The sequence below is a fragment of the Equus quagga genome, chromosome 19 (genome assembly GCF_021613505.1).
Source record: "Equus quagga isolate Etosha38 chromosome 19, UCLA_HA_Equagga_1.0, whole genome shotgun sequence".
NCBI classification, from domain to species: Eukaryota; Metazoa; Chordata; class Mammalia; order Perissodactyla; family Equidae; genus Equus; species Equus quagga.
This window is the reverse complement of record NC_060285.1, coordinates 34,331,442-34,354,361: the sequence shown is the minus strand read 5'-3', so window position 1 is coordinate 34,354,361 and position 22,920 is coordinate 34,331,442. Positions and strand designations below refer to the sequence as shown.

General features: G+C 36.0%; 1 protein-coding gene across 1 annotated transcript; it reads right to left on the bottom strand.

The window, feature by feature from the left end:
* Positions 1-2,116: 2,116 nt before the first annotated feature.
* TSPAN19 (tetraspanin 19) lies at positions 2,117-22,611 on the bottom strand. The gene is made up of 8 exons (XM_046646916.1): positions 22,514-22,611; positions 22,355-22,427; positions 15,590-15,714; positions 11,294-11,368; positions 7,525-7,635; positions 5,413-5,556; positions 4,087-4,170; positions 2,117-2,807 (listed from the first exon to the last, which is right to left on the bottom strand). Exons 1-8 carry the CDS (start codon positions 22,577-22,579, stop codon positions 2,739-2,741), a joined length of 747 nt encoding a protein of 248 aa, XP_046502872.1. The 5' UTR covers positions 22,580-22,611; the 3' UTR covers positions 2,117-2,738.
* Between the last annotated feature and the right edge of the window lie 309 nt (positions 22,612-22,920).

Here is a 22,920-nt window from a genome sequence, read left to right as displayed (position 1 = left end):
TTGAACTCAATATGTTCACTTTTGTCTCAGTTCCTTCCTTCCTTCCTACTTCTGTTTCCTCTTGCTTGCAATGTTTTTTCCCATTATCCTGTCATCTTCTTCAGTTGTTTACTCAAGTCCTTTTCTCCATGAGACCTTCTTTGTATATCCTATTTAAAAGTGTGATTCTCCTTAATCCACAACACTCCTTATTCTACTTCGGGACATACTTTTTTTCTCTACAACTCTTCCCACCATCTGACATAACTGATGGTTTTGTTTATGTTTTGTTGTTTGGCGCTCCTGACTTGAAGGTAACTTCCATGAAGGGAATTTTTGTTTTATTCATGACTCTTTCTCTAGCACTTAGAACAATGTCCAGCACATAGCAGTTGCTCAATAAGTAAATGGTGAATGAATGACTCTCCTTTTTGAAGTGCTCTCTGATACCCTAAAGCAAACTTACGCCTTCTCTTTCTGGGTGTCTATAAAGATTATCGCATCTGTAGAATGTATTTGTTCACATGTCATGCTGCCTGACTGACTCTGAGTTTAACCACAGGGACAGGGCTGGCTACTTAATTTACAGGGACCAGTGCAAAATGTAAATGTGATGTCACTTGTTCAAAACTTATTAAGAATTTCAAGATGGCAACTGCCAAGTATTAAATCAAGTGGGGGTTCTTCTAAGTACAGGTCGTGTGCTCCTGAAGCCAGCCCTGTAGAGGAACTATACGTGTATCTCTTCACCTTCATATCCCAATAGTTAGTAATGCCCCTGGCACATAGTAGGTGTTCCATAAATGCTTTTTGACTGAATGCATGTATCCTTATCTGGAAGAAGATAAGAAGATAAGACAAATTTGAAGGTATTCCATTTATATAGTACCATCACAAAATAGCCCTGATTTTTGGAAGCATAATTAAAAGGGAGAGCCTGAGGCAAGTTAAATGCCTTTGGGGGATGTGAGAATTAGGTGTCACCCTAAATTCTAATTCACTGTTTCATTTCTGATCCATATTGACTTTCAGAAGTTTCTAAGTTTTCTATCTCAGAAATTTAAAAAAGAAGATTAAGAGAGAGACATGATCTTGATCTATTCTATCTTACCAAATAAATCTTTATTTTATTTACGGTGTAAAGCAACGTCCTTTAAGACAATATTCCCTAGAATTATAAAGGTGATAGATTCAGTCAGTGGTGCATATATTTTGTGAATAATCTATAATATGTATTTGATTATCATTGATTATCGATAAGTTGGTTTTCAACTCCAGTAGGAGATTTATTTATTTATTTATTTATTTAACCTGGCCAGTCTGACACCAAAGTTCATGCTCTCACTCATGACCTTTTTTTTTTTTGGTGAGGGACATTTGCCCTGAGCTAACACCTGTTGCCAATCTTCCTCTTTTTGCTTGAGGAAGATTGTCTCTGAGCTCACATCTGTGCCATCTTCCTCTATTTTGAATGTGGGATGCTGCCAAAGCATGGCTTGATGAGCTCTGTGTAGGTCTGCACCTGAGATCTAAACCTGTAAACACTGGGTTGCTGAAGCAGAGCGTGTAAACTTAATCACTGTGCCACCATGCAGGCCCCTGCAGTGAGAGATTTTTGCTATCAATGTGTTCCTATGACATAATTTAGAGAAAACAGGAATTTGAAAATGAGCTTTAAATTTCAAGAGAATTTTCCTTAAAGAATAGAAGGCATATCTATTTACAGGTCACTTTAGAGAAAAAGGTTATTCTATTTCCTTTTGTGCTGACTTAAAAAAAGTCCATAGGTCTCTGAAATTTTCAATGTACTGAATAGATGGATGAAAAGAGATATGACTGAATTAGTAAACGAGAGTGAGCCTTCTATAGGAGTGGGAGCAATGCGGGATCTTCAGTTAATTTCTCTTTTCTTCATTTCCTCAAGGTCAAGGCAGCCTTTTGCTATAAAGGACAATAATGATATGATAATACCTCATATCCTTATAGTACTTTTTATTTTTCAAAGGACTTTGTTCTCACTATATCGTTAGGAAAATGGAACAGCTAGGTTATTTTTATATCCTTCAGAGAATTGTGCATGCACATATTGAACAAAATTTAAGGAAAAAGAGAAGAAAATGAGAAGAAAGAGTATGAATTCAGTGATCATTTAGAATAGAATATTTTTGCCACAGTTAAAAATTTATTGTTATTTTAATATATTATTGCCACCAAAGTATATCCAAATCTCTAAAATTTTAAGTTTATTATTATCCACTTGCAAGCATTATCAGAAGAGAAAAATTAATGATTAATTCAGTTTAAAGATCAGTGTCATGAAGTTCAATCTTTCTCTTAAATCTCCTATAAATCAGTGTTCTTTCCTTAAAATTTGCACATGTAAAGTACATGTTATAATTGCTTATTTAATTAGTATTTTCTGAACATTATACAGGTATTTTTTCTACATAAGAAACTAAAAACATGTGATACTTCACCACATTTTGAATTCAGTATATGCAATGATAGCCTCTGAATTCAGAAAATAAGTCAACATAAAGTTCTGAACTGCAGAATTTGATATTTTGAAAAACCAAACTGATAAAAATTTCATGGAGTAATTTATTATAATACTCAATAATTCTATATTACATATAACCAATGACTTCAATAAGTCCTAAACTTAATTAATGTAAATCAAAACCTTATTTTGGAATAAAAGAATACATGTGATTATTTTGAGAATTAACTGGTTCCTCTGGACAAATTAAAATCCAAAATTACTTTTCTGCATATATTCTATTCCCAATATGTCTGAAGAAAGAAACAGTTAATGAGACTTGCAAAACCTGGAAGAAAAGGAAATAATAAGAGATCAAAATATAGTCAAAAAGCATAATTTGTAAAGTTAACACTTACTATATAATAACCAAAATGCATACTGTAAAGGGAAAAGGGATCAAAGAGGGTGAGAAATTTCCGACTAAGGTACACATGGTTGTGAATAAGAAGTCTGCAGTGCGTCTTCTAGAATAACCCAGGTGTCACCAAGTTCATTCATAGAGGACACCATGGAATAGACTGTTTAATTTTAATTACATGGGTTATCATCAGATGCCTTAATGAATTGCTGATCTGTTTTTGTTCATCATCCTTCTAACCATGTCATCAGTCTTACAGAACTGCCTCTTTTTGGCATAGGATCATTCAAAGTGATGTACAAAGGATAGATGATAAAATGGAGCACAGATACCATGCCCCCTCAGTCTTGTCTTACCATCCCCCCTTAGCATGAACACAATGGAGAATAAACATTTCAAAAGAGTGATACTAATGCTATAAGAGTATCTTGGCTTACCACCATTCTGAGACTAAAACTGTTACCAGTTGAAGAAAATTTATGGAATTTTAGGTCAGTACCTTTGTGGATCAACATAAAATTAAATTCAGTATACTATTCTGGCCAAACGATGCATTATATATCCATTCCAGTGTTATAGTCTACACTGTAATCATCTATCCACTCTCACAGTTTCTTTGAATCCATAGCCTTCACTTACTCTCGTTGGTCATCAGTGAGACCGAAGAATGAATGAAGTCCTGCTTCTGAATCTCAGTTCTGCGACTGGCACCCTCCAGGTCACAGGATATGTCTCTTTTGCTTCCCATTGTATCTCTGGCATCTAATATGTACCTGACACACAGTAAATGTTCTCCCCCTCCAAATTTACTGAGTGAATTAATGAGTATATGAGTGACTATGAGTATATGAGTAGATTTACTAATGTCAAACATCTGCCTAGATTTCAGAGATTTGCCAACTTGCAGATTTCCCAAGATGCTGCTCTCACTGCTGAGATGCAAAGTATTTCTTTTTTTTATATCACAAAGTAATGAAATCAATACCGGCCAGGTTACCACTTAATAACAGGGTCCACTCATTTGGCTGATTTAGGGACATCACCTCCAGCTGGGACCTATTCCTCTGCTGGGTGTGGAAAGTCTCAAGGTCCTGGCTCTGACTGAATTAACGTGTCTAATTAGGTCTCCACCTGGTTGTTCTGCAGTTTATTCTGTATAGTCTAGACTTAACATTTTTTATCTTTAAACATATGAACAAAACCTTACCTCTGAAGCCAGAAGTCCAAAGTTAATTCCAAGTAATGTTAAAGCATTAGCATTATACCATGTGTTGATTTTATTTTCACAACCCTAAGGAACAGAAATTACTTAGATTGACTTGGAGATGGAAATGCTCTCATACATAATTCCACTACAAAGAAGAAGATACATAGAGATTAGTAATTTACCAAAGTCTAAAAAGCAAGTCAATGCCTGACTGGAGACTGGACTTTTTAGTCCGGAGAGCTTCATATGACAACAGGACACTTCATCTGCTACTTTTAAAGTTGCTAAGATTTTGTCATGTAACTGAAATCAGAAATTTATTAAGTTTTGAGAGAGATTTGACTTTCCACAGACTATCGAATTCAGGAGGATATATACTACCATCTAAAATGATTATCTTCCAAATAGAAAAGGTTTTTTAAAAAACATAATGCTGTAGGGGCGGGCCCAGTTGGCACAGCAGTTAAGTTTGCACATTGGGCTTCAGCGGCCGGGGTTCGGTGGTTGGGATCCCCAGTGTGGACATGGCACCACTTAGCAAGCCGTATTGTGGCAGGCGTCCCACATATAAAGTAGAGGAAGATGGGCATGGATGTTAGCTCAGGGTCAGTCTTCCTCAGCAAAAAAGAGGAGGATTGGCAGCAGATGTTAGCTCAGGGCTAATCCTCCTCCTCAAAAAAAAAAAAAAAGCCCAAAAAACCATAATGCTCTATCTATGAATGAATTTTTTGTAATTGAAAGATACATAATCATTTAATAATTACTTATTAAAATTAGAATACCATCAGGATATAAACTATACAAAGTATTAGAAGTTCATGGGATGGAATTCCCAGTTTATCAATATCCCATACCTGTAAATAGCAGTTACTCCAGATGAACCTCTACTCTTGCTTCTGCCACATTTACCTGAACACCACTTTCATCTTGCTGGGGTACCCTCCCTTCAGTTTTTGCCAATCTGCATACTTCTTTACTCTGGTATTGCAGCTCACTTGCCAACCCTCTACACCACAGTTTTGCCAAAAGTGCCTCCTCTCTTGGCAGGGATTTGGGAAGGAGGGCTGGGGACAAAGGTTGATGGAATCCCGAGTTCTAGCGGCACTTAGATCACATGCTCCCAGGAAGTTTACTTAATTTATTTATTATATACCTGAAATAATACTGCAATTCACCTAGTTATGGGTTCAACTTAGTGAGTAGGTTAAGAACCTAATCACCATGAATAACATTGTTTTTATACAAAAATTTGATCAGAATTCTAAATTGACTTGCAAAAACAAAAAGGCACTATAAACAATTGGAGAGGCCTTGACTCATCTTTACCTCTAGGTAAGTTGCATTCAGTGGCTCATCACAAAACCACTTTCTTAATGTAGAATTTGTGCAAGAACATGGCACTTGTTCTGAATTTTCTTTATTCTTATTCTTCATCCAATCTGTGTAATTGTCTTGGCCACAACACTGTAACTAGGAAAAGGATTCTATGAATTTTACTATAAAATCTTCAAAATGCAGTTAATTATGTGATTCCCATGCATATTAAAGTGGTTTTGGTGATGACTTTATTAATTTATTCTCCACTGAAGTGTAGTGAATAAACAAGCATATTTTTGTTTGTTTAATCCCTTACGTTGTAGCTGCTACTGTAGATGTTAAACAGAGCTAAAGATCTCTACTCATATGAGTGGGCTGCATTTGGAGGACACTGTTATATCTAAATTCATCTTATAGGAGCCCAGGATGGAAGACACACTTGATTTATGAAAGCTACAAACCATGTTTCGGACCAGAACATAGAAGAGAAAATCACCTTAGGTGTTTCTTCCTCCTAACTGTAGCAGTTCTCTTTATATTTATCCAGAATATGCTGCCACATGTGTTCAATATACATTCAGATTCAGGGTTGTTTCTACTTTCTTAGGACTAATGTGAGATGGTAAATTTCAATTTTGTATTGTGTGAAAAACTGCCGCAAAGAACCAAAAAAGATGATAAGGAAAATAGTCATAGAAATGATCAATCATCCAAGAATTGTCTCACTTCCAATCCTATCAAGTTGAGTTGGGAGGATGTGAAAGAATCAGCTTATGTATTTGTCACCTAGAAAATAAGAGAAAGTTGAAGTATTTCATTCTTTTCTAAAGTTGTTACTGAAAGTACTGCCTATGTCACAATACATAGCAAAAATCTTGGCACAATCTTGGAAATATTGAATGACTAAAAGAGTGCTTTAGAGTTTGGTTTAAACAATCAACCCTCCATGTGCTATCTCAATTCTATTCATGGCTAGGAACTGTAAGCTGCATTCTCACCAACAAGAGAGGTCATACATGGAACTGTTTTCCTGTTTATCAGCTTATGACCACAAGAAGGTTCCATACTTTGCTATCAGTCATAATGCAATCTGAAAGTGCAATACACGTACAGATCACATACATCAGGGGAAAATAAGACAAGCAAGAGCATTTCTAATCACATTTCAAGTCTCCTAAAATGCATTTCTGTTATTAAGTGTACTAAAAATAATAGCTTTTTATGTGAGGCATCTAGGGTAGCAGTTAAGAGAATAGAATCTAGTGCTAGATTGTCTGGGATTGAATCTTGGCTTTGCCACTTATTAGCTGTGTGACACGGGCTAAGTTACTGAATTTCTCTGTCCTCTATCTATAAAATGAGGATAATAGTTCTTACCTCCTTGGGTTGTGAGGCTAAATGAGTTAATATATGCAAAGCACTTACAAAAGGGCCTGGTGCTAAGTAAATGTTTGCTATTTTCTTTATCAAGCACCACCTACACTCCAGGTGCTGATCTAGTCCTGTAAACCATTTGGCTGACATACCAATTCCCTTACCCTGTCCAGAACAATCTAAACTATGAAAGAATAATCCTAACAAAATTATCTAACAAGTATTAGTTGCTTACTATGTCCCAGACCCAAGGCTTTCGATATATTCCATCTATTACTTCATTTACTCCTGCTAACCAGAGGGAGGGGTTATTCTGTCCATTTTACTAATAAGGAACCTAAAGTTGCAAAGGTTTCTTGTCCAGGATCAGGGTCACAAAGCTACAGTGTGGCAGTCCTGACCTTCAGACTCAAATGGTAACTGCCATGCTACTCTGGCGCCAGCAGGGACTGTCCTCAGACTTACTTCCCCCGGGTGCAGCAGGCCAGATGACCCCACTTGGTAGAAGACTCTAACACCTTTACAGGTGAAACCAGGTTAAAATGCACATTAGTTAACCCAGGAAAAGAGATAGAAGTTAAAAAAGGAGGATAAAACTCAAGATAGATATTCCACCCAGTTTGTTTAGAGGAAATACAAGAACCTCTCATTCCTCCGCCCCATGCCCAAATGTTCCCTGGCTCCTCCCTACCCTACAGTGGTTACCTCTGACATTGAATTTCTAGTTTTATGCTAATTTTGTCTTACTGTTCTCTGTACAGCATTCAGAATAGTCCACTTGGGTATGTCTTCAGGCATATTTTTAGATCCATATTGAGAAATGACTAAATCAATTTTTTCATGCCATACTTGATGAACCTGTTGAAAATTGTATTAAAAGTGAGAAAAGATAGAAACTTTCCTTATGGTTCCTTAGGATACTCGTAAAAGAGTATTCATAGTCAGTTTGCTATTTTCTGCTTATATCTAAGTGTTTTTTCTTCCTTATAACTATTTTTAGCAATCTCAGGGAGTATTGAGGCATTTGGTCTTCCACATTTTGATCTACAGGAAGAATGTATTAGACTTATTTTACGATTAGGGAGAAAGCTGTGTGCTGTTCTTCTGAATGTCTCTACATTTATTCTTATACCCTCAGGAGAAATTGTGAAAGACTTTAAAATGGACCCAAAAAGATTATTGAGTATCTTTTCAATGGAAACTAAACCTTTTCTAGCACACCTTGAGGGGCCTCTGATTCTATGGGGGTCTGTACCTTTCATAGTTTTTCACTGATTTTACATCTTTGTAAGTTATGTAAAACCACAGCTAGTCAAATGATTCTTTGTCAGAGAAATGCAAATGAAATTTTTCTCGGTGGGGGTGCAGTTGGTCCCCCTCCTTTCCAGGCCTGTTTTGTATCTATTAAGTGATGGCTTTACAAGTGTCTTCTCTTTGGACTCTCCTTTGAATTGATTTTTATATCACACTAGTTCTACATTAATCAGATGTTAAATAAAATCATTGGCCTGTGTCTATTACATATTTTTACAGGAATTATGATTTTTAATTTTAAAAAATTGTCTTTTCGTAATACAAAAACAAAAGCAATCCGATCTGAAAGTTTGGGGAAAAATTGCTTTTTTAAAATCTAGATATTGCAGAGGTAAATTGTAATAGAAACTTAGTTATGCATTTAAAAGGTTATGTGACTTTCATAACTAATTCCTAATTTGGTCCTCAAAATACCAAAAGGTAGAAACAACATATATTATTCCCATTTTACTAACAAGGAGACAGATACACAGAGAATTTAATTATTTGCTTTGTTTACATGAATAAAGAAGAGCAGCTGATACTTTTAAATACAGTTCATTTGAATTCTAGTCTAATGATTTCTCATTGTATTATGCTGTCTTTGAATAATGAAAACTAAATAACTGGTGTGAATACAACAATAATTAAAACATCTGTACAAGTTAAACTCTTACACAGTTACTTATATATCTGTGTTTTAATATACTTAAGAAGATTAGAATAATGTAAAGTGTTATTCAGATCTATAAGTTGTCTATTTAACTTATTCTCTAAGTTAATTTTTATTTAGAATGGAAAATGATGTTTTCCCATTTTATATTGTCGTGGGGAGTGGGCAGACTTACATCCTCATTCCCCCTCTAAAGCATTATTTGGGAGATCCAGAGTGCATATGAAACACCTTAGTTCATAAGAGGAAAAACAAGTTTCACATATAATCTTTGTGACTGCTACATATATAAAATTCCCTCACACATACTCCATCTGACAAACATCCACTGAAACCCTAGTGCATCTCCAACAATGAGTTTGGTGCTGTAAATGGCATAAAAAACTTAGAGGCCCATAAGAGCTTAATCCAGTTTGAATGTAGAAGGCAAACTGACGTAAACAAAGCTGTTATCTCTGGGATCAGTTGATAAGTGTTTGAGTCTAGGCTCTGTCATTTGCCCATGATAGATTTCAGCAAGTATTTCTTTCCTTTTCTTTTTCTGAGGAAGATTAGCCTTGAGCTAACATCTGCAGCCAATCCTCCCTTTTTTGCAGAGGAAGATTGGCCCTGAGGTAATGTCTGTGCCAATCTTCCTCTATTTTGTATGTGGGATGCCCGCCACAGCATGGCCCGATGAGTGGTGTGTAGGTCCGTGCCCGGTATCTGAACTGGTGAACCCTGGGCTGCTGAGGCAGAGTGCATGAACTTAACCTCTATGCCACTGGGCCAGCCCCCCTCAGCAAGTATTTCTCTTCTCAACCCTTTCACCTTCCTGTTCTGGAAAGTGGGACTAACAATGCATCTCTAGGCGTAGTTGTGAGGATCAATAATATAATGTCTATAAAGTGCTTATCACAGTTTCTAGCATGTGGTGGTTATTATTAAATGGTAGTTCTTATTATTCTTAAAATAAGTAGAGAAGAGTATGTGAACAATATAAGTAAATATGAATGAAACTGATAAACTATATTTACGTGTTAAGGGTCCTTAATTGCTCAGGTTCTATCACCAGGTCCAAAAGTTAGAGGCCAATGGCTTGGGACCTGGTGCTTTGTCACCAAAACAGCTTTACAGGACTCACCTGCTATACACAAACATGTACACATGCACACACAAACACACACATAGTTTTGATGTGGAGAGAAGAAATTTTAACTCCAAATGGCAAGCCATCAACAACAGGCCCTGGGTAATTAGGTATCAAGAGAGCAAATGAAGTTGGAGGGCAATGGTGTCATATAGGAAAGATTTTGTTGGGGGTTGGTCATTCCTTAGGAGCCTACATATAGAAAGAACTTGAAGGCTAGGAAGCATAGGAATTAATCAGGGGTTCCTTCAAAATTAATTAAGAGAAGGAAGAGAATCCTTAAATGGCTACTGTATGACAGGAACTTTATAAGTTGTCACTTAGCGATAAGGTAGGTAGGTGTTAACCATATTTTACAGATGAAGACAGAGGCTTAGGGCTAAGTGGCTTGTTGATATATAGTCATACACAGATCGGCATGACTTCAAGTCCATGCTCTTTTCACTATAGGACAATCTCCCATGATACAAAGACGACACTGAAACACAGAAGTTTTTTAAAGAATTAAAAGTAACTCTATGCTGTAATAGGTACGTTTTGTTACCAAATTTTTTTTAGGCAATTTATTGTGTGCTGTTTTGAACCTAACTTGATAAATATAAATCTTGGTTTAATTAATTAAATTGTTATCACTTGTGACCATACCTGTGCAAAATATATGAATTATTCAGTACATATTCTTTAAATGAAATTGCTAAATTTAAAATTAGTACAAGTCGAAAGGTATTTCTTTACAAAAATAGAATATACTGTAGTGACTGGGTCAGTCATGGTAGCCGCGGTTGGCTGGGGGGCTAATTTGGATTGCCCAAGCTCAGCATCCTCATCTCCTCTTCTCCAACATTCTTTGTTATTTACAACATCATTCTCAATCTTCTGCAAACAGAGTTAAAGTTTTCCTAGCCCACCCTTCCAATATGACCCCTGACCCCTTCCTATATAGAATTTTAGTACTTCTATTGAGGTCACCTTTGTAGCCTAGTGGTTAAGATTCAGTGCTCTTCCCACTGTGGCCTGGGTCACTCATCTGCAGGTTATCATACTGTGGCAGCTGTTGTGTTGCTGTGATGCTGAAAGCTATGCCACGGGTATTTCAAATACTAACAGGGTCACCCATGGGGGACAGGTTTCATCAGAGCTTCCAGACTAAGAGAGACTAGGAAGAAGGACTTGGCCACCCACTTCTGAAAAATTAGTGCCAGAAGGTGAAAGGATGGCGCAAAAGACTGGGCAGGGTTCCACTCTGCTGTACGGAGGGTCACTAGGAGTCAGCATCAACTGGACGGAAATAATAAACTTCCATTGAATCCTTTTTTCCTCAAAGACATTTACTTTTAGCTTTTAATAAAGGTTTAGAAGTCTCAATAATCTAAAGTATCCAATTTTCTTTAGATTTCAAAAAAAGGATGATCTTTCCATACCTCCTCTTTCTTTGCGAAGATGAGTGCTGAAAGTACAACCTGAACACCACAGGCCCACGTCAACAGTACTGCATACTAAAACAAAAGAAAAAAGAGATGACAACTATGCTTCTAATATATTTTTAGATGCTACAATGATGGGAAAATGCATATCATATGAAATATACAGTCTTAAAATATACATAGATATTGGATAAGTTTCCTGTCCTCATATACATGAATAAAACTATTGAAAACAAAAGGCAAAGAAAAAAATCAAGGAACATTTAGATAAGAGTACAATAGAAAGAAGTGATAGTACAGTCATCCCTCATTATCCACAGGGGATTGGTTCCAGGACTCCTGCAAGATACCAAAATCTGAGGATGCTCAAGTCCCTTATATAAAATGGTTAGTAATTGCATATGACCTATGCACACCCTCTCATATACTTTAAATCACCTCTAGATTACTTATACTATCTAAAACAATGTAAATGTTATGTAAATAGTTGTTATACAGTATTGTTTAGGGAATAATGACAAGAAAAACAATGTCAGTACATGTTCAGTACAGATGCAACGATTGTAGACCTTTTGATCCATGGCTGGTTGAACCTGAGGATGGGAAACCCGTGAATATAGAGGGCTGGCTGTATTTCATGAGAACCTCAATAGACTATGTAGTCTAATAGAGTCGTTGATGATGCCTTCTTCATTTAGATCTAAAACTGTCATACAGGAGAATTCAATTATCTGGGCCTCTACTTAACACCCTATTCTGCTAAAACTGAAGAACTCACTAAATTGTGACCTACTATGTAAATTATTCCATCATGCAAAAGCAATGAAAAACAAAATAGAAAGTAACAAAAGTAACTGCAATAGCAAAGTTAAGTCTGTACATTTGGACTATTTCTTTGAAAACTGAAAATACTCCTATCCAAAGCCAAATAAAATGATTTTCACACTTATTTGACTATTTTTGTCTTTTTTAACTTATGGTGATTGCAATCTTCTTCATTATAGCAGCACACAGTGATGCATACTGTCTAGAATTCATAATAATTTAAAAAGTTTGCAGTCTAAATATTTTACTAACTAAAATATAAGAATGATTTACTGTTAGTATCCTTAGTTTCACATATTTTAAACATTTAATATTTTAAAATAGTCCATTAAAATGCTTATTGACATGAATTATGTTTCCTATTTTCAGAGACAAAAGTTTTAGAGACAAAAATATGGTCTTTAGATCTGTTTGGATATTTAGATTTATAATACTTCTACATACAATATCTCATTTAATCTTCACTTATAAGAGATTGGTAGAGGCAGGAAAAATTGTGCAAAACAATTGTGAGGGATCAGAATTTGCCACCCCAAAATGTATCTCTTCGGCTTATTTTTAAGAACAAAAGACTCAAGAAGAAACTTTGACCTTCCCTCTAACTGCCTCAAAGAATTTAGGGTAGAAGGCCTGTTTCAGGAAGGAAATATCACTATAGATAACTATAGTGTAATATAGACTAGGTGTGGTAGACATGGGGGAACCTAGCAAGGTCCATGTGATAAAGTCCTCTTCATTTCTCATTATCTCTGCAAGGCATGGCAAACATTTGTTTACAAACATTTGCTTTTCCATCTCCATGTAAATTGCCTTCCTCCCTTTGAATTCTCCAAACACTACACCCAACGTCCTCCTTTGTTTTTGGCTGAAGATGCTATTTAAGGAGGTGGCTTTAGCCATTTTGGTGAGCTACTCAGTTTTCCTGGGTTTCTTCCATGTATACATGTTATTAAATTTGTTTGATTTTCTCCTGTTATCGTGTCTCATGTCACTTTAATTCTTAGACCAGCCAGAAGAACCTAGAGGGTAGAGGAATATACTTCCTCCCCTGCACAATAAAAAAAAAATTACTGGGTTTCTTTTTAACGGCAAGCTGGTTGTTGTCTAGTGGATCCTCCCTGGTTTCTGATCCTATGGGGGCTATGAAACATTACCTTTGACTAAGCTATGGCTACTTCAACTCTGTAGAGAGTTAGAGAATTCTAATAGTAATATCAAAGTTTCTTGTCCATAGCAATGCAAATGATTCTTATTTGTGGAAATGCAAATGAATAACAGAGAATATAAATCTCCACAAATCTAATTCTCATTTCAACCAGTTGTTACTTCTTACTGGTTCCCTTATTAATTAATTATTTAAATAACGTCTTTGATGCATGCTCATTTACATATATGTAAGTCATGATTTTACCTTTGAAAATTATCTTTTAATACCAGTTAGATGTTTACAGTAATAAGAAAAATTTAGCATATTTATGTGTTATTAGCACTTAGCACAGTGAGATACTACTCAAGAACTTTTAAAAGAGGGAAGTAAGATTGCTCTGATGAGTTAAACTGCAGAACTAATATCTATTTGATTAGAGTAGGGGTATGCAAAATCACGTTTAAGCCACAGAATAGAACGAAGGCCTATAACATCTGCCCATAACTTGATTGCCTATAACTTGAATTAACATGGTTAAAGAAGAATGTTTTCGTCAAGAAAGTATTGGTAAGTTCAGAGGAGAATAGCAGAAGTGTTATGATTACAAACAGTAGCAGTCCCCTTCCATGGAGCATCCAGAAGGGAGAGTGGTGTCCTGGCTTCAAGATCCAAGCTGGCAGGTCCTAGTATCATGTACCTTATGATGGAATCTATCAGGCTTTCTCAGTTGGAGGCCATCAATACTTGAATTACAAGAGGTGGAAACTTACAAGATGTTTATGTTTTACTCCTAGTTTCCCCCTGCCTTTCCCATCCCCAATCCCCAACATTATACTAGTAGCAGACTCTGTGTCCCTCTTGCCTAAATGGGAATTTTTGGCTAGGAGAACAGTCGAAAATTTCCTGCAAGCCATTTCTGTCCTGGTTTCCATATCCAAAATCAGAATCCCAATGAGAAAACTATGCTAAATGTCCTGGGAGAAGCGAAAGTCAAGATTTGAGAAAAGAGGGTGAGCCTTTGAGAAGGGAGAGTGAGGTCTCTTTTTATACTAAAAAGATTCTGAGACCAGTTCTAGAGGTCTGTGGGTTCCCAGAGCAACAGGGGTTAGCACTTGGCTTCCTGGCATTGCCCTGATGAGGTGGCAAGACCCCAGAGGGAAATGAAACTGTGGTTTCCAGTTTTGCCTAAAATGTCTCTGCCAGGGCTACTATTCAAATAATAATATGTAGAAATTATTAACAACAGGCAGCAACTAATCCTCATATCAGGCATGACTCCTTGAATTGCTGTGTCATTAGAGAAGGTTGAATGTCTCAAGGGAGGAGTACCGCAGGGAAGGAGCTGAAGTAATGGCTATTTACCAATTGCTCACAAAGGGTTCCACTGACATGCCTGTACTGGTACATACTAGATGAACAGCAGCCCTGCCTTTGCCACCCTAGGCCATTCAAATAGCACACAGAGTAGCCCTGAAGGTACCATCCGAGCTGGGAAAGCGAGTGCTTTCATGGTAACCAGTGTAGCTTGATAATCAGTGTCTAGAGTGACCAGTCAGACTTCCAGTGCTACATAAAAGCTAAGTAACTGCATTCTTCCTGGCAAAAGACACAATGGTTACAGTTGAATTTCCTGTCTGCTTGATACGAGAGTGCCTGTGAATTAAAACAGATTTGATTTAAAGAAAATGTTAAAAGCTGTATTTCGTCTGAGTCTGTGAATTGTGATCCATACCTGCCACATGTACAGTAAATGGCTCATGCTCAGGTCTATATTCCTGATAATAATTTATCTTTTCATGTTCCATGCCTAGGGAGAGAGAGTGTGCTAGTCAGAGGCCAGAGTCTGGTCCCCACAGTAGTTATATTTCTCTTTGTTAAATAATAAATTATGATCTCAGCTGTAAGTCAGCTTCCCACATGCATGCCCACAGGGATAAAATGTGCTGACTACAGGATGTATTTCCTTTTCCTTGCTCATCTGCATTGCTCATTGACTTTAATGCACTTTATTCTGGTTTTAGTCTTCAGATTCTTAAGTCTGGTTAATCGTACTTCACCCTAGGAGATGACTTCCTATTGACTCTGTGTTGAAAATTAGTATCTAAGTGTGCGAGTGTTAGGGTCCAGATTTGATCCATGGAAAACCCACCCAGAAAATTCTACCTAGAAAAGTTTCTTGGGAAGGGGCGCTTCATTTGCCTTACTCCCAAGGGCACACTCTACTGAAATGCTATGGTGACTAAATCATTATTGCTCGTTTGTGTGACTTGGACACTGAAAATCGAAGATACAAATTCAGGCTATTGAAATGATATACGTACCAGAATTAAGAGGCATCTGATTTCATTGTGAATTCCCAAATAACCCAAGAGACAAAGAAGAACAGTAGCCAATCCAGTTCCACCAAAAATTCGAAAAATATATAGTATCAAGTGATTATTTTCATCTGTGGAAACCACAAAATAATTTATCATTAAGTGATATTTGTTTTCTATTTAATAATAAATGCAGCAACCCAAGGTTTCGCTAAGCTGCTGTTGCCAAACCGCTAGGATTCTCTTTCTTTTTTTAACCTGGTTCTAGCACCTCTTACTTATGCTTAGCAACAACTTTTTTTCTTTAACGACATGATAGAGAATTCTTTCCATCTCAGATGATCTCTTTACCTTTACCTTATCTTCATTGTCTTCTAGGAAAGAAGGCAATTTTTCCTAGGGTGAACTCTTCTATGTCTAATGTACATCCAAATATTTATGTATTCATTTATTCATTCATTCATTCATCAAAAGTTTTTTGATTACTTAACATGTATGTATTAAGCGTCCTTTGTATGAAACCTTGAGTTTATTGCTAACATGGCCCCCATTAAAACTATATTTTATTCTCTCCCCATCTGAAGTGAGCTCTCTGGGCTAGAAATTACATAGATTTATATAAGTCAATAGACTAACTTTTAACTGCTTAGTGCTATGGCACAGACTGTAGAATACTAAGTGCTTAACAAATATTTGTAAAAAAAAAAAGGAAGAATAAATAAATTAAATATGCCCTAGGATTTATGACAGGATAGTGGAGACAGTGGTGTGCTGAAGCCAGCTTGTTCTAGCTTATAAAAACCAATTGTTAAATTTTCACAAAATTTGTAGGCCAACTCACTTCATATTAGCACCTTGAAATCAGCCATTGTGGGATTATTTAAAGCACGGAAATCAACAAATACCATAAATCAAGACTCTCCATCCCAGAAACGGTTGTACTGCTTGGTACAAAGAACACCTAATCCAGTACGGAGAGGAGGTGGGAGGGTGTAGGTAGGCAGGATTACTGAAGAAGGTAACACCTGAGCTTAGGCTTGAAATGACAGTTGGAAACATCTAGGTTGGAATGGTGGCAGCATTCAGAGCCACAGAACTGCGCAGTGTGTGTAGCAAACTCAGCTTTGCTGGCACTTTCAGTTTGAGGCAGGTGAGACTGGGAAGGTTTGCAAGGGCCAAACTATGGGCACTTTGGGTGCTGTTGTCCAGCCTTCCTCCCTGGAATTAGGTTCCAGGACAGGACCATTATCTTTCTTGTACACTACTGTATCCTCAGCTCATAGGATAGTGCCCACCGCGTAGAAGATGCTCTATAAATATTTGTCATATGAGTAAATAATGGCAGTGGGGAGCCAGAGAGAAGCTTTTAATGTTACATGGTTAAATTTGCATTTAAAATTAATTACCTCAGTGATGTTTGGAAGACGGCTGAGAAAGGAGATCAGCACAAGGCTATGGAAGGCTAGTACAGTGCAGAGGACAGATGGGGACCTTAGGAGGCATGGTGTTATTAAGAATGGAGAAGTGAGGGCAGAATGACTTAAAAAGAGAGAAATAAATTGAAAGTTGCAGATAAAGAAGAGGGGAGCATCCAACACTTCTTGCCTCAAACTGGTTATTTTCAGTTCCATGTCCTGAAACTTTGAGACTTCATGAAGTGTTTTAAATACAAGATTTTTTAGAAGCAGAACTTAAAAGATAAATTTCTGATTACCTCTGCAGGGGTTTTTTCACAAGCAAGTACATTAGCGTTAATGAGAATTATCTGTCAGGTCCATAATGGAGAGAGAGAAAAAAGAAAAGAAAATGACTTTTGCTTCACCATAATTACTACATTATTAAATTAGATACTGTATGGGAAGTGCTTAAGCCCAGAGCCTGGCACAGAGCCAACACTAAATAAGTGGAAGCTACTGTTGTCACTGTGGTGGGGAAGGAAAGAGAGAAAGGTTGTCACAAGATCTCTACACACCCATTTACTCTGAGCAAACTGCTAATGCATTCAGACATCACGAATACTCTTGCATAAGCAAAGCATACAAACAGAACAGAATAAAAATATCAAGCACTTAGGTATTGCTAAAATTTAGATAAATTATTGAATACTTTGTAGCACTTTATTACATACTTATCTTCTAAAGATTGGCACCCGAGCTAACATCTGTTGCCAGTCTTCTGGGATTTTTTCTTCTTCTCTCCAAGACCCCCAGTACACAGTTGTATATTCTAGTTGTAGGTCCTTCTGGCTATGCTATGTGGGATGCCGCCTGAGCATGGCCTGATGGGCAGTGCTAGGTCTGTGCCCACAGTCCGAAATGGTGAAACCCTAGGCTGAGAAAGCAGAGTGCAAACTTAAACACTCGGCCATGGGGTCGGCCCCCATAATAACTTTCTTATTTAGCTTGCTTTTCCCCACAAACGTGTTTTTTCTTACTTGATGTCTATTAAGAAATACGTTGGCTTTATAGTACACGTTCTTTTGCTATCTTTTCAATGATTAACAGTGCTGTTCAATAGAAATTACTGAGATAATGGAAATGTTCTGTATCTGCACTGTCCAATGAAATAGCCAATACTCAGTTGCCACAGGTGGCTATTGAGCAGTTAAAATATCGCTTCCTTCCTGCCAACCAAGGATATTTCTATAAAAACATCCCTTAGTCTATTAAACTTCAGTCCACAGTGACCACAGCATACTACAAAATGGTAAAATAAGGGCAATGTAAAGATCTAAAGTTTTTTGTATGAAGTTAAATGCATTTAATTATTTTCTTCATATTTGGGAATATTAAACGTATATACACACATTTCAAACGAAAAATATTAAATTTATTTTCATGAATATCAAGGACACGCAAAAAAAGTCCAAACAACCACACCGGGAAAATTGTGGATATGCATTTGGCCTTAAACCAATCAGAGGTAAATGATGTCTCTTATCTCTTGTCTTTCTAGGGAATCTGATTCCTCTCACTTTTTTCTCCGACCAGCTTCTGATGTGCCTCAGTTCATAAGGTAAACACATGGCTGCTGATAGGTCCTATGTTTCACAGTCTTGGCTACCTGGGGTAAGACTGGTCCCAGACTCTTAATCTCATATTCAAAATTTAATTATACATGTTTCAGGTGTGTAGCATTATAATTTGACATCTGGATATACTACAAAATGCTCACCACCACAAGTGTAGTTACCATCCATCACCACACAGTGGCCCTCCCTCACCAATTTCACCTCCTCAAACCTCCTTCCCTTCTGATAACCACTAATCTGTTCTCTATATCTATGAGCTTGCCTTTGTTTTATTTTGTTTGTTTGTTTGTTTTAGATTGCACATATGAATGAAATCATAAAGTATTTGTCTTTCTCCCTCTGACTTATTTCACTTAGGAGAATACCCTCAAGGTCTATCCATGTCGTTGCAAATGGCAAGATTTCATTCTTTTTAATGGCTGAGTGGTATTCCATTATATATATAATTTATGCATATATATACCATATATATATATATATATATATACACCATATATATATACCATATACCATATATATACCATATATATACCACATCTTCTTATCCATTCATCCATTCCCATTGTTGGACACTTAGGACTTAGGTTGTTTCCATATATTGGCTATTGTAAATAATAATGCAATGAACATAGGGGTGCATATATCTTTTCGAATCAGTTTTTTTGTGTTTTTTGGATAAAAACCCAGATGTTTTTCGGAATAGCTAGGTCACATGGTAGTCCTATTCTTAGTTTTTTGAGGAACCTCCATACTGTTTTCCATAGAGTCTGCACCAATTTACATTCCCACCATCAGTGTATGAGGGTTCCCTTTTCCCAACATCCTCTCTAACACTTGTTATTTCTTGTCTTTTTAATAATAGCCATTCTAACTGGTGTGAGGTGATATCTCATTGTGCTTTTGATTTGCATTTTCATAATAATTACTGATGTTGAACATCTTTTCATGTGTCTATTGGCCATCTGAATGTCTTCTTTGGAAAAATGTCTATTCAGATCCTCTGCTAATTTTTTAATCAGATTTTCTTGTGTTGTTGAGCTGTATGAGTTCTTTATATATTTTGGATATTAACTGCTTGTCAGATGTATGACTTGCAAATATTTTCTCCAATTCAGTAGGTTGTCTTTCCATTTTGATGATGGTTTCCTTGACTGTGCAGAAGTTTTTAGTTTAATGTAGTTCCATTTGTTTATTTTTGTTTTTGTTTCCCTTGCCTCTGGAGTTTGATTCACAAAGATATCGCTAAGACAGAAGTCAAAGAGTTTACTGCCTATGTTTTCTTCTAGGAGTTTTATGATTTCAGGTCTTACCTTCAAGTCTTTAATTCATTTTGAGTTATTTTTGTGTATGGTGGAAGATAGCGGTCTAGTTGCATTCTTTTGCATGTGACTGTCCAGTTTTCCCAGTTACCATTTATTGAATAGACTGTCCTTTCTCCATTGTATGTTTTTGGCTTCTTTGTCATAGATTAATTGTCCTTATATGTGTGGTTTTATTTCTGGGTTCTCAATCCTGTCCCATTGATCTGTATTTCTGTTTTTGTGCCAACACCATACTTTTTTGGTTACTATAGCTTTGTAGTATAGTTTAAAATCATGGAGCATGATACCTCCAGCTTTGTTCTTCTTTTTCAAGATTGCTTTGGCTATTCAGGATCATTTTTGGTTCTGTACAAATTTTAGAATTATTTGTTCTAGTTCTGTGAAGTGTGCTGTTGGAATTTTGATAGGGATTGCATTAAATCTGTAGACTCCCTTGGCTAGTATGGACATTTCAACAATGTTGATTCTTCCAATCCACGAGCACAGAATATCTTTCCATTTATTTATGTCTTCAATTTCTCTCATCAGTGTCTCATGGTTTTCAGTGTACAGGTCTTTCACCTCCTTGGTTAAGTTTATTCCTAGGTATTTTATTCTTTTTGGTGAAATTGTAAATGAGATTGTTTTCTTAATTGGCCTTTCTGATAGTTCATTATTAGTGTATACAAATATAATAGATTTCTGTATATTGATTTTGTATCCTGAAACTTTACTGAATTCATTTATTAGTTTTAACAGTTTTTTGGTGCATTCTTTAGGTAGATTCTCTCTCTCTATATATATCATGTCATACACAAATAGTGACAGTTTTACTTCTTCTTTTCAGATTTGGATTCCTTTTCTTTCTTTTTCTTGCCTAATTCTATGGCTAGGACTTCCAATACTATTTTGAATAAGAGTGGTGAGAATGGGCATCCATGTATTGCTCCTGATCTTAGAGGAAAACCTTTCAGCTTTCCACCATTGAGTGTAATGTTAGCTGTGGGTTTGTTATATATGGCCTTTATTATGTTGAGGTACATTTCATCTATACCCACTTTGTTGAGAATTTTTATCATAAGTGGATGTTGAATTTTGTCAAATACTTTTCCTACATCTATTGAGATAATCATATGATTTTTGTCCTTCATTTTGTTAATATGACATATCACATTAATTGATTTGTGGATGTTGAATCATCTTTGTATCCCTGGAATAAATCCCACTTGATCCCAGTGCATGAGCCTTTTAATGTATTGCTGGATTCAGTTTGCAGCATTTTGTTGAGGATATCTCCATCTATGTTCATCCAGGATATTGGCCTACAATTTTCTTTTTTTATGGTGTCCCTGTCTGGTCTTGGTATGAGGGTAATGCTGGCTTCAGAAAATGTGTTTTGCAGGGAATATATTTTATTGAGATAAAATTGATATATAACACTGTGTAAGTTTAAGGTATACAATGTATTGTTTTGGTACATTTATATATTGCAATATGATTACTACAGTAACATTAGTTAACATCTTTATCATGTTTATTTTTTCTTCTTTCTTCCTTTCTTTCATATTTATTATTTCTTTTTTGTTTTGAGAATAGTAAAGATTTGATCTCTTAGCAACTTTGAAGTTCATAATACAGTATTATTGACTATAATCACTATGTTGTGCATTAGATTGTCAGAATTTATTTATCTACTAATTATAAGTTTGTAGCCTTAAACAACATCTCCCCAATTCCCCTACCTTAAGGCCCTGGTAATCACAATCTACTCTCTGTTTTTAGAAGTTCAATGTTTTTAGATTCTACATATAAGTGATATATAGTATTTGTCCTTCTTTGTTTGACTTATCTCACTTAGCATAATACCTTAAAGGTCCATCCATGTTTTTGCAAATGGTAGGATTTCCTTCTTTCTCATGGCTGAATAGTATTCCATATATATCTTACACATGTGAGATATATATATCACATCTTCTTTATCCATTCATCTGTTGACAGACATTTAGGTTGTTTCCATAGAGAATATTATATTTTATTTCAAACCACATGATGGTGAGAGAAGATGACAACTGAGTTTTAAAAGAGATTGTTTAATTTGGGCAGTGAAACTATGTTGATCTTCACTATCCTTTCAAGTCTACAAATCTGTACAAGTTTAGAGTTAGCAGAACAATCACTATCTTCCATTTCTCTCATCCCTCTTGTCCAAAGTTCCAAGCTCTCTCTCCCCAAATTCTCTCTTCTTTATGATCTTGGATTCAGGTCCTATTATTTCATAAGGTATTTCCAAAACCAATTGACAAAGACTTTCAGAGAAATTGGACAGTACATAATGAATTTTAGAGAAATACTGCCACCTGCTGAATAAATCATTTATGCAATTGTTTGAAATGCAACACTTTGGTTCATTCACAGAATAAAAGGAAAACAGATACATACCCAAAGCTGTGAAAAGATTATTTCTATCTAATAAAAGCCATGTGCCAAATCCCATAAGTAAAAGTCCAAAAACCTACAAAAAAGACAATCAATGCTTTTTTTTTAAATTGCCAATAAAACACATTACATTTTTAAATAAATAATTATGAAGATTCTTACCAAGAAAGCTCCATTAAAGAGATTAAGAAAGTATTTAAAAATTAATGTTTTGCTTTTCCTTAACATTCTTTTTCTCTCCAAATACTGATGATTCTGAAAAGAAACACACAACTTTAGTATAAACACTCACCACAGTAGCAACTTTAAATAATTCTACCTACTCATGTCGTTTATTTGCACATTTTTCTTCTCATGCCAGTGGTCAGTATAACATTCCCCTCCGCCCTCCTGAATATAAGGACATATTGAAGCTATCTTGAAACTGTACTTGTCTTTCTCTATCTGCATTTACTGGCTAGGTAGTAGAGACCAAGAGGGCATTTGTATAAAATGTCAATAGCTGCCTTACTGAACTGCTTGCAGTTTTCAGAAAGTAAAATATTTTATATTGTTTCCAGTCTTAACAC

Excerpts from the sequence above, each read along its gene's own strand:
- TSPAN19 (XM_046646916.1), bottom strand. The coding sequence starts at position 22,579 with ATGTTAAGGAAAAGCAAAACATTAATTTTTAAATACTTTCTTAATCTC. Across the intron at positions 11,369-15,589 it reads TCAGATGCCTCTTAATTCTG|TATGCAGTACTGTTGACGTG; the intron begins GTACGTATATCA and ends CTTTTGTTTTAG. Across the intron at positions 7,636-11,293 it reads TCTTCGCAAAGAAAGAGGAG|GTTCATCAAGTATGGCATGA; the intron begins GTATGGAAAGAT and ends AATTTTCAACAG.